General features: G+C 35.8%; 1 protein-coding gene across 1 annotated transcript in view; it reads right to left on the bottom strand.

Moving 5' to 3' along the window:
* The window catches only part of LOC136835145 (organic cation transporter protein-like), a 142,707-nt gene that overhangs the window by 71,129 nt on the left and 58,527 nt on the right, over nt 1-13,051 (bottom strand). Inside the window, exon 3 of the mRNA XM_067098351.1 lies at nt 355-481. Within this exon, the coding sequence (XP_066954452.1) occupies nt 355-481 (127 nt within the window). The remainder of the gene's footprint in view (nt 1-354; nt 482-13,051) is intronic.

The raw sequence follows: 13,051 nt of genomic DNA, 5'->3' as shown, positions 1-13,051 counted from the left end.
TGTATCAGGCATGATTATATGTTGCTTGTTTCTTTTGTTTATATAAATTTCTCTAAGCTTTTAAATCCGACTTTTGACCTAATGACAGTTTCAATAACCCTTTTGGAATTTAATTTCCATTAAAACTAATATATTCTCAGATACCTCTATTATTTCATTTGTGAATGAAAATTTATTGTATAACCCTAATTAGGAATGACTTTGATAAAAATCAGTAACTGCACCTTTCTTTAAAATTAATTAGCTGAACCTATTTTCCATAAATAATTAGAAACATGAATACAGTGATTAGGTGACAACTTTATTATGATAGAACGTGAATTTGCGAATGCAGTTAGTATGCATCATACTTACACGGTTGTTATATTTTCATTCTCTTCAGTAAATATTGGAAAACCGTCACCTGGTATCTTGCACGAGTGTTCAAGCGACGGCGTCAGGTAAGTACCACCGAGCGAGTGAGCCGGAATCTGAGCGGACCCTGAAATAATAAAGGGAAATGATTCAAGATAAATTACAGATAAATCACACTTTATTTTTATTCTAAACGACTAATCTTTTACTTGTTTCTATGCAGTAGCTTCTACATAGTCGATATTTTACTCAAATTTAGCCTGGAGTATGGGTGTTATGTTTAGCTGTGATTAATCATTATAGCTTTCGAGCAAATTGCCATGTAGATTCTCTGAAATATTCTTGTCTATCATTATTATTTTCTGTTAAAAGTCTATATCTGGAAGTTTCATTCACCAACTGAGGTATACTACTTACAGAAAAATGCACAAAAATATTTCGTTGATGCCTGTTATTACAGACTTGACTTTTACTTACGTAACTGCAATTGCACGAGGCTGCTGAATATTCCGAGTCTTATTGTCTGACAAAGAGACCAGTAGCTTCCCAGACAACTGCTCAGTTCATTCAGAGATTATTCATTTTCAAATATACTTACCATATGCTTAGTGCACCTGTAATGCAGTAACTTTTAACGTTCGTGCTCATAAAAAAAACATTGGTTGCAGTAGAATTGATCATATAATTATGCTTTGTTCTAATAATTTACTTCCTTTTAAAAATAGTGCCTGTGACGATTATCTTTCTGGTCATAAACTAGAAACCAGCAGCACGGGCATTTGGCGAGGTCAGTTATGTCGGGACAAATCAATGTCGTTTTGAACATATTTCAGAGAACTGGTGGGCTATGAGTGTCTAAATTGACGTGGAATATTATGTCGTTTTACCAAATATAGTAGACCGTGGGAGTCGATGGTCGACGGACTGAGGCGAGTACCCTATTCAAGACTGCATACTTATTTCATTTAGGATAGGCTATGGCCACTGACAAGGGCAAAATGTTAAAAGCACCGTTTAAACTGGCATCTGCTTCTATTGAAAAGTCAGTCAGTCCTTTGCTGACTTTGTGGAATTACATTCCGGGTGCCCCTCAGTTGTTTTAAGCATGAGGCAATTCCTATAATTATTGTATAAGAAATTTTGTGTTCTCTAAAAATCTTTTTAGCGCTTGGTGTTTATGAAGATCTTGGGGAGAGAAAACTACTAGACGCGTCCTCTGGATAGCTGATGGGGGAACCCCTTGGAAATAGACTCCTAAGTCTGCTCCGAACAATCTGAATAAGGTGCCATGGACCAAACGGCTGACTTACTGTACAGTATAGGTCAGAACATACCTAGCAAGCCGCTAACTGAATACCACCTGCTCGAGAAACTCAAGGATCGGTTTTCGGACATATAAATACAAAGCAAAATTGGGAACGACTAAGGAAAGTGGCAAAGATAATAGAGCTTTGAGACATGGCACCTTAAATGTTGACACTCAAAGTAATAAAGAAGATGGAGTACTGGGTATGATGAAGCAGAGGAAACTTGATATGCTGGGGATGACAGAAACCAGACACAGAGGTAAAAGCACTGGGCAAGATTTGGGAGACGGTTGCGTGTTGATTTACAGTGGCGAGGACGCTGAATTAGAAAACATGGTGTCACTATGATCGCAGGGCCGAACCTTGCCCCATACAGACAAAAAGTACAGTTGGTGAATGAAAGACTTTTGAGCTTCACAGTCAGGGTAAAGAAAAAGATATAAATTGTACCAGATTTATGCCCCACAACAATGACACAAGAAGAGAAGGATGCCTCTATGGAACTATTAGATCTACGGAAGGTATTAATTTATTTTTGGGAGATTTCATTGCCAGCGTTGGCTGTGAGAAGAGGAATAGAAAGCATAATAGGTCCTGTTGGAGAGGAAAAAGAAATGCTGAAGGAGAAACACTATAGATTTCTATGTGATAAATAATCTAAAGATCATGAACTGCTTCTTTAAACATCAGGAATGGTTCAGATACTCAAGGTATCGGTGGAAGGAAATAATTAGGCAGTTTGACCAAAGATCGGCCAATGACTAGATAATTACATTAGATGAGAGGATTTTGCAGAATGTGAAGGTGTTATCAGAAGTTTCCCTTGACTCCGATCAAAAACAGAACAAGTAAAAAATGCGCCTAAGTTTCTTCAGCGCAATCGAATTTTCTGTACAGCCGCTACAGCGTATAATCAAGGCCACCGAAAATAATACTGTATGACTTTAACCGTGGCCCGGTGGTGGCCTATTCTATATCGTTGCCAGAAGCACGATTATGGCTAACTTTGACCTTAAATAACATGAGGACAGACAGAAAAAGTGCGGACAGAATAAAGTACGGATGGACAGACAAAACCGGCACAATAGTTTTCTTTTACAGAAAAGTAAAAAGGGAAAATTATAAAAACGGAAAACTTGAAAGAACCAGATGTTAAGATGAGATATCAGAATAAGTTTACAGAGAAGCTGCAGCGAGTGGAACAACGAGATTGACAAGCATTAAAACTTTCCACTCCTGCCTCAGCCGAGATGAGGGTAACTGCTACTCCAGGTACTAACTGGGAAAAATTTAAAAAAGTTCCATATTGTCTGCATTATAGTTTGGCAAGATTCTTGATAATGGTATTGATAAAAAAGATGAACAATTTTTCTATCTTTATGTCCAGTTTTCGTTAGCTTGATAATACTTTTCACGAAGGAACGCTAAGAATCTCCCAAAATGCACGGAAAACACATGTTAGAGTGGATTTTCCCTAGCAATTTTTGCTTCATAAAACACTATTCTATTTTTTTCCTCTTCAAATACGTTCCCCTTAACATCCATTCATCTGTGATTATCATTTTTCATGAATGGACTGGTAGCGTGTTCATATTATTGAATTTGAAGCCATTTTTGTAAATAATACCAGTAAACGTATTCTGAATCGGAAATGGAGAACTCTCTATGCCGAACTCTGAACAAAAATGCCATTTATGAAATTACTAATGAATTGTTTCTTCTTTGCCAGGAATAAGTCCTTGCTGAGGAGTTCACTTATATAATAATTTTGTTATATCTAAAACAAAAAATGGAAAAAGAACAAAAACATTGACGTAACCATAAAATAAAAAGTTAAATTTTTGTAACTATTCTAATGAGAGAGAGACGGGAATATATATATATATATATATATATATATATATAGATATACATATACATATATATATATATATATATATATATATATATATATATATATATATATATGGATATGTATGTATGTATGTGTTATATACATATATGTGTGTGTATGAATGTGTGTGTTTGTGTGTATGTGCATGTGTGTCTTGTGTATAAATCCACTCACTCTATACCTACTGGAAAAAGTCTCATGTTTCACAGGCGATCGGTTAGCGTTCCGTCGGTTAAAAGCATATGAACATGTGTACTATGCTTTCACTAATGCTTACTTTGTGGGTATCATCAGTTTTTAGAAAGGGCTAACCTTCTGACTAACACAAATATGAATGAGTGATGATATCCATAGGCAATCTAATATATTTCAATGTTTTGCAACAAATTAATTTTGTTTATGTTGCAATAGTTGTTTGAAATGACAGATCAGTGAATATATATTGATCCTATTTCTAGATGACATTTTAGCAATGGCCAAGCGCTCAGTTGACAAGGAATACCTTTCGTGGTTTTCGAAATTCAGATTTATCAAGGCTGTGTAAGAATATCGTAACTAGCTGAAATTAATGTTTGTTTTACCTGGTTTTATCATCCGTACATACACACAGACATATAAAACTCTCTGGATTGACCAACTATGTTTACTTAGTGTATTAGTCATACTCAGCATTAAGTCATTCCTTATAACTTTTTATATTTTCTTGTAAATGACTGTAGATTTTAACTGCTCAAATATATTTTTTACATTTTCATAGGAATTCATAATATATATGTGCATATATATATATATATATATATATATATATATATATATATATATATATATATATATATATATATATATGTATATATATTATAATGCTGACATGTTTGGTCAATGTTACTTGCAATGAAAGGCTGTGTGTGTGTGTATGTTAGAAAGAGAGAGAGAGAGAGAGAGAGAGAGAGAGAGAGAGAGAGAGAGAGAGAGAGAGAGAGAGAGAGAGAGAGAGAGAAAGAGAGAGAGCACAAACGCTAAGAAAAGCGGCCAGTGGTTTTTCTTTTCAGCGCAACTACTGAAATCTCCTCAGAGCGAAACATTGCAATCTTTGTGTGCTGTATAAAGCGCAGACTTTATATAGGTTTAGGTGGAAAGAATAAAAGGAAACAATTTTTTCCCTCTAGCTTCTCCTTTACAATGAAGATTACTTTTGGAGATTATACGTTTGAAGACTGAACGATTTGAATTCTTTTGATACTTTGGTCTAAGCCCTATGGGTACTTGCAAGAAAAACTGATGGATATCCGAAAGAATATACGTCCTCTGAAATTTCCGCACTGTTTTTATGTTCGTTGTTGATTAGCCTTTCACCTTTTAAGCTAACGTCGTGTATAGCTGTCAAGGGGAAAAAAGCCCTAGCCTATCAAGAGATTAGACACTGTCCCTCCAAATAGTATGCTCTATATGGGGCAATATAAGTACCTCACCTTACCTGTTTCTCAAGTGACGAAAGGAAAAACGATAAGAATGACGGGATAATGGGCGAAGACCCCATCTCTATTCTTTTCTTGTTCCCACGAAGCTAACCGCTTTTCTACCATATGGATACAATGGACTGAATTTCTTTACAAGAGTATGTTTCGCCTACTCATTTCTTTTGAAAATTTCTGTTCTAGAAATTAAACCAAATTATTTGATCTAGTCACAAGGTCAATTGATTCCACTGTTAATTCCCTCATCGGGGATCAAAAGCAGCGAGGAAAGTGGAAACCATATTTGCTACCCGTACAACAGGAAGATTCCGAAATCCCCGTCATCAATCACACTGGAAATAGGAATCTGTTAGAAGAATTTGGGATAATCCCCGGCTATATTCTGTAGCAAGTGTTCTAGCAGCCACGCCCACTAAAATCGATGCAGGTGGGATCAGTCATTTTTATCAATAGAACATCGGCATCAAATACCACACAAGTAGTCTGTCATGTATATTTTCAGACGTGATGGAGATTATAGAATATTGTTAATAAAGATAACATGTTTTGTTGTGTAAGCAATGTTTTCATCAGCCATTCAATCTTTACATATATATATATATATATATATATATATATATATATATATATATATATATATATATATATACATATATATATATATATATATATATATACATATATATATATATATATATATATATATATATATATATATATATATATATCTATATATATATATACAGTATATATATGTGTGTATATATATATATATATATACAGTGTATATATATATATGTATATATTAACTTTATCACATACACAATTGTTCTGTGCATTAGTAGAATTACTAAAAGGACCTCATTCAAACTGGATGGTATCTAATGGGTTTTTATTCAAAAAGTTACAAGCTTTCTTGGACAAACAGTCCACATTATCAAGAAAAAATAACTTTTTGAATAAAAACTCCATTAGATACCATCCAGTTTGAATGAGGTCCTTTTAGTAATATGTATATATATATATATATATTATTATAATTTACAAGAAGTCGCTGCACAGCACGCCTCCCCAGCTAATTTACCCTTTGTTTATTGAGAATAAAGTCGCCGCCGCATGGCCGATTGTATTTGACCTAGAAATCAGAGCAAAGTTATCAAACATTCCGATCTATCCTTCTTTTTACCTGGAACAGATATTGAGATGACACGGATAAAAAGGGGCAAGGAGAGGAAACTAAATGCCACTCCCTTAAGCAGCTTAGCCCAACTAAGCTGCTTAAAACAACCTTTCTAAAGGCAGATTAAGCTGCTGAATTGTCTTACCTTCGCAGGACCGGGGAAGAGGCAACCGAATCGCTGACCACCTGGCGAATGACACATCGTTTTGCACACGGCCCCCAGTTAAAGGCAGAAGTTTGCACAGGGCAAGACGCAGCCGGAGCCCTTAAAAGGAAGAGACAGCAGTAGCCGTAAGCAGTTAGTCGTGTGAGCAGGAGCCATGCAGTAGCAGACGAGGGGACAGCCATACACTCAGGTGAGTGATACAGTTTGCTGAGAGACCATTCATTCTCCCCCCGTCCGACTCCAGACTCCAGTCATCCTCGAGGGACAGCGTGCATCGCCAGTGTGATCTCCTCGTCATCCTTCGCCAGAGACCTGCTTCCCCTAAGAGTGACCTATTTGCAGTGGACTCATCTTGGACTGTGCCTTGCCCTTAGTCAAGACTCCAGTTGAAGGATCTTCAGGTGTTGCAAGCCCTTTATCAATTTACTTATCCATTTTCCCTTCAAATGCTTTCTTTTGTAAATATAATTCTTTAATTTATCCCAATTGTTCGAGTAACATTTCCTTATGAAGTAGAGCCTTCAGCTCTAAATTCACCTTTTTCTTATTTTTTTACGATTTCCCTTTATGCAAGTCAGAACTCCAAGGCCAATTAAATAAAGTTTCCATTGCTGGCCTGTAAAAATACCATAAACCCAGGAAATACATAATATATATATATATATATATATATATATATATATATATATATATATATATATATATATATATATATATATATATATATATATATATATATATATATATATATATATATATATATGAGGCATGTTCAAAAGTATCCGACCTTTATTCATAAAACGTTGACGTATTCAGATACAATAATCTTACAGTAATCTCCTTCAAAGTAGTCCCCTTGGGCTGCTACACACTTCTCCCAATGGTACTGCCACTGTTGGAAGCAGTTCTGGAACGCCTCCTTCAAGATGGAGTGCAGCTGGTACGTTGCATTCCGCAGGATGTCTTTTCTGGACTGAAATCTGGTCCCTTTCAGGGGCATTTGCATCTTGGGGAAAAGCCAGAAGTCACACGGAGCCATGTTGAGAGAGCAGGGAGCCTAATGAAGGACAGGTGTGTTGTGTTTGGCCAGGAAACTCTGTATCAAATGTGGAGAATGGGTGGGCACGTTATTGTGATATAGCTGCCAATTCTTCAGAGAGAGAGAGAGAGAGAGAGAGAGAGAGAGAGAGAGAGAGAGAGAGAGAGGGGAAAAAGTAATTAAAGTATATCTTAGCTTAACCAGACCACTGAGCTGATTAACAGCTCTCCTAGGGCTGGCCCGAAGGATTAGATTTACTTTTACGTGGCTAAGAACCAATTGGTTACCTAGCAACAGGACCTACAGCTTATTGTGGAATCCGAACCACATTATAGCAAGAAATGAATTTCTGTCACCAGAAACAAATTCCTCTTGTTCTTCACTGGCCGGTCGGAGATTCGAACTTGCGACCAACAGAGTGGTAGCTGAGAACGGAACCCACTCACCCAGCGAGGAACTGAGAGAGAGAGCAAATGAAAAGTTCTGAGAAAAGCTGCACAAGTTTGTGGGTGTGACTTCTGGCTCTTCCCCAAGCTGAAAATGCCATGACCAGATTTCAGTCCAGAGAAGACATCATGCAGAATGCGACGAACCAGCTGTACCCCATGTTGAAGGAGGCATTCCAACGCTGCTTCCGACAGTGGTAGAACTGTTGGGAGAAGTGTGTGGCAGCCCAACGGGAATACTTTGAAGAAGATTAGTGCAAGATTGTTGTATCTGAATAAGAGTATCTTTTATGAATAAAGGTCGGATTCTTTTTGAACACACCTCATACATATACTGTATATATATATATATATATATATATATATATATATATATATATATATATATATATATACATATATATATATATATATATATATATATATATAAAAGAAAGATTAAATAGGGAAGCATAAGAAATAGAATAGAGAGAGAGAGAGAGAGAGAGAGAGAGAGAGAGAGATAGAGAGAGAGAGAGAGAAAGAATAAAGACAGAGAGAGAAAGAATAAAGAGAGGAGAGAGTGAGAGAACGACAATTAAGCCTTGGTTGTTATGCATTGCGAGGCTAGAAATGTCAAGTAAGCTTACCGCAGGAAACTGTCTTTATACAAACTCAAAACAGTGAGCGAGTATATTGCGCCCAGGGCCATAAAACCAATCATAAAATCTGGAACCTGTGCCCTTGCGATTCAGTTTACCAAGCATTACCTAGAGCCTCGTCAGAAGTTAACGTTTCAGCCATATCTATAACCCCGCCTTCAATAGGAGGCATTTACATGAAGTTCCATGAAAAGGGGCTGGACAAAGTGAAGTAGCTCACCACTTCTCCAATTAAACATTCTAGGAAGGAGTCATTTACACCTCCTCCTGAAATCATTTCCAATCAAATCCTCTAAGGAGAGATTTTAACAACACCCACAACTGTCCTTCCCAGTCAAGCTGTTCGAGGGGAGGCCTTACAAATAAAATCTTCCAATGAGGAAACTTCAAGGGAAGAGATGGAAGATAGCAAGAAGAACCAGGGGTTCCAAAGTAGAATGAAGCCAGAGGAGAATCATTAGAGCCGCTAGTCACCAAATCGAGAAGATGCACATCTTCCCCCTAGCTCCCGTGGTCCCAACCAGACTCTGACCACGGCCACTTAACCAGATTCTGTCCGCGGCCACTTAACCATACCCCAGCTGCGGGCTACTTAACCAGACATAAACTGAACTTCGACTAGTAAGAGTGATTTTCAAGTTAGTAAAACTGCAACTGTAATTGTACTTGTGATGTAATTAACTTTCATCATTAAAGTAAGAAGCTACTCATTTCGTCTCCATTACGCCTTTCTGAGAGATATAATTACTTTTCATATATCTCCCTTCTAAATAATAAAATTGTGAGCTGCTGACTACGGAAGAGATGCAGTGGACGAACACTTTGCCGACTTAGAAGAAAGACGCAGGTAAGAAGGGAACAATAATATGTCACACAGGTTATGAAAATCAACTTGTGCACGACATAAATTTGGTGGCAGTGATATAGGATCCAAAAGGCGAGAAGAAACACAGATATTAACAGAAATATCAGTGCAACTACTTAAGTTACAGTGAAACAAAAATCTACAAAATGAACTTAGATTTTATGATGGCAAGCAAAATTTATATGAAGAAATAAAATCCTGCAATAAAGCATCAAACGGAAGTGAACATGAACTGTAATGGTGCACAATGGAAAAGCAAAATACATAGAGCAATTTACCACAAAACAGTGAGCCAGCACATTGATCAGCAACAACAGGCAGCGAGTGTGTTTAACAAACTATCACCACGAGTGTAACAGAAACAACGCAGAGTGTGTTTCAACGAAGCTCCGAAAGAGACAACAACTTGACGACTACAAAAGAATTCCGTAATAACAACAACCTGTAAGTTATTGAAAAAGTGAGATTTACTGTTCTCTCTCTTTAAATGTGTAAAGAAGTGAAGAATTTTTAAATTTATAATAGAGTAAAGATCATTTAACATCTCTTTATCAAACTGAAAATTAAGGAACTCTCTCTCTAGCGAATAAAATTTTTTTCTAAGCGTAATTAAAATTATTACTCTCTATGATAATTATTTGTTCGGTAAATAATTTAGAAAGGGAATTCTTATTTTTTTACTTGGTTGGTGATAAATATTTTGAGTAATTATATGCAAATTTGTGTGCTCATTGTGATGGATATTTTTTTTCTTGATGATATGATGCCCAATTTCACTTAAGATTTTTTTGTGTGTATTTGAATAATTACTTTTGAAGGATTTATTTTACTTGTGCACTTGAAATCAATTTAAGAATTTAATTTTTTTGACTGTTGTGTTTTGATAGTTTCTTTTATTTGGTGGTACTGTGTGCATAGTGTAACAATTTTATACATATATGATGTGGTGTACTCAATTTGAATAATTTTATTGTAAAATGCAAAGAGTCTTTGGCGAATTACTAAACACAGTTAGCCATTAGCCATACAATTAAAGACCGTCGACACTCAGACGTAGCCGAATTCCAAGATTAGTTTCCCACTCAACTTTAGCACAAAGAATACTAACAATAATAACACAACTAACCAGAACCAAAATAGTGTTAATAATTCTAATAATACTAACAGTAATAATACTAGTAACAATACTAATAATACTTGCACCCTCCAATATCGCAATATGAATCAAGCAGCTATAATAACAACAGCCACACGCTTCTGTGGGCAGGTGGATGATTCAAATCCTGACAAAAGTCGACTCGAATCTTATACAGTAAATCATTGGCTCTCAGATGCAGATAGTCGCATATCTTCAGGGGGAATATCAGATGAAAGCGCTAAAATAAATGAAGCCTTGATTCTCGTAAGTTCAGAACATGGTGACGCCCACAAAATTCTGAATTCCACGAGTATTAGCAAACTTAATAACTATGTGGAATTCAAAGAAATTTGTTTATCAGTCTGGGAACCAGTAAATAAGACTGACAGTTTATATAACATAACCAGATTCCTTAACCCGCAATATGAAACAATAGCTAGTCTGTATGCAAGTGTTGAGAATACAATAGATAAAATAACAGATAAGACACAGTTTGGTGACAATAATTTAGTTGATCTAAGACATGTTTTGAATTACTTGTCATTTGGAACAATATATAATGCCATTGGAGAAGATGAAAAAGAAGGCTTTCAGGAAAATAAAAATTGATCCAAAGAAAGACAGTCTTCAAACATTGAAAACCATGAGAGAAGAAATACAAAAGAAAGAGATAAATCTCTCCCAGGAATTTGTGGAACAACAGAAGTACAAAATGAGAGGAAAGGCAGAAATAATAATCCTACCTTTAGAATGAATAATAAGTTCTATGATAATTCCAGACAAGTAGGGAATAGACCAACTACTTTTCAAGGAAAATATGCCCAAAATACTAAAAGAAAAGGGAATCCAAACCAGAAAGGAAGACAGAATCAAACAAAGGGTGGTCCTCCCAAACCTTATAAATATGGTCAACACTCATACACAGATAATTCAACCCAAGTGAACTATTCCGCTCAAGGAGAGAGACCAAAGACAGCCTGTGAAAACTGCGGGTATGCAAATCATTCTACAAACGAGTGCAGACTGCCTAGAATCTGCACGATTTGCAAGAAAGTAGGACATTTAACCAGGAATTGCTGGTTCAAGGAAAACAATAAAGAAGTAATTGAATTAAGCAGCAATCGCCCAACCTCAAATAAGCCTTCAAGTCAATGACGATTTATAAACACATAAGAGAGCAAGAAAGTCCCTTCAAGAAGATAATATAAAAACAGAATTAGCAAAAAGGGGAAGTGAAGGTTCATCCATATTTTCCTATTTGCAGAGTAAAGATGTAGTATTTTCCATGAGAGAAGAAGAAATAACCAGAAAGGATTTACCGATCATTAAAGTTCCCATAAATGGAAAGATATGTACCGTACTCATGGATTCAGGTAGTACTGTCAACATAATAGATAAAATAACTTTAACCAGATACTTAGGCGTTAAAGAAATGCTAATTCAGGGTCAAAGCAGAATAATAAAAGGAGTAGCGGGTAAACAGATTAAAAGTTTAGGAAATGTGAACTTAGAAATAGACATTTCGTCACATAAATCTGTTGAAAGTTTTCTAGTTGTAGAAGACAGATTTTTTTCCGCACAAGTATTGCTCTCATTTAACCTAATGAAGAGATGTGGAATCATCCTGGACTGCAGAGAATGAAGGATTAGCCTGAAACAGGATAATCAAAGGAGAGTATGCTTTACGCTTGAAGAAGAAAAGTTTCACCCAAATCTGATCAATTTGTCTGAGACGACTTCAACAAGCGAGAAAGACATACATAAAATACATTACCATCAAGAGAACAACCAAGATAAAACAGAAAAAGATAGAAAAGAGGAATTCCCACAATTGCAGAGTAGAGAGTCAAGAAGATGTGCACATCAAGAAACTATATACTCCGAAGAAAGAAATGACCCAGATCCAAATAATGGTGATCACCGAGGTTCTGAATATAACGAAAAACAAGGCGCCTATACTGATAAATATGCTGAGATAAATACTGATAGCTATAGCAATGTAGTAATAAGTTGTAATAATGAAGGGAAATTACTAAATGAAGTATTGTTATTAAATAAAATAAATAAAGCAGATATAAATATTGTAATAGCAGTAACTGAAGAAACTAGTGAATGTACAGAACATTGTTACTTTACAGATATAAAAGATGAAGAGATATGTTGTGTAAGCATTGCTGATGATAATAAAGTACAGTCCATACTTAATAGACAAGTAATTTTGCATCCAAAGTGTTTAACAAAAATACTTTTAAGGGTAAAAGAAGAGATAGAGGTTAAAGACGCTCTGTTATTAAATGAAGAATTGCCAGATTTTGTCAGAATGGATAATTCATTGGTCCACCTGATGGGTAATACTTGTGAAGTTTATGTCCAAAACTACTCAGATAACAAACTAACACTATATGCAGGCATTGTCTTTTGCATAGGAATACCCATTAACAACCCTTTACTAACACTAGTCACTGAAAAATCATGGGCGTACAACAGGCAGCTGCATACAGCTTTTATTGATCTGGAGAAAGCATTTGATTGAGTACCTAAAAATA

The sequence above is a fragment of the Macrobrachium rosenbergii genome, chromosome 55 (genome assembly GCF_040412425.1).
Source record: "Macrobrachium rosenbergii isolate ZJJX-2024 chromosome 55, ASM4041242v1, whole genome shotgun sequence".
Taxonomy (NCBI): Eukaryota; Metazoa; Arthropoda; class Malacostraca; order Decapoda; family Palaemonidae; genus Macrobrachium; species Macrobrachium rosenbergii.
Note: the sequence above shows the minus strand (reverse complement) of the source record. Positions and strands in the feature narration are given on the sequence as shown.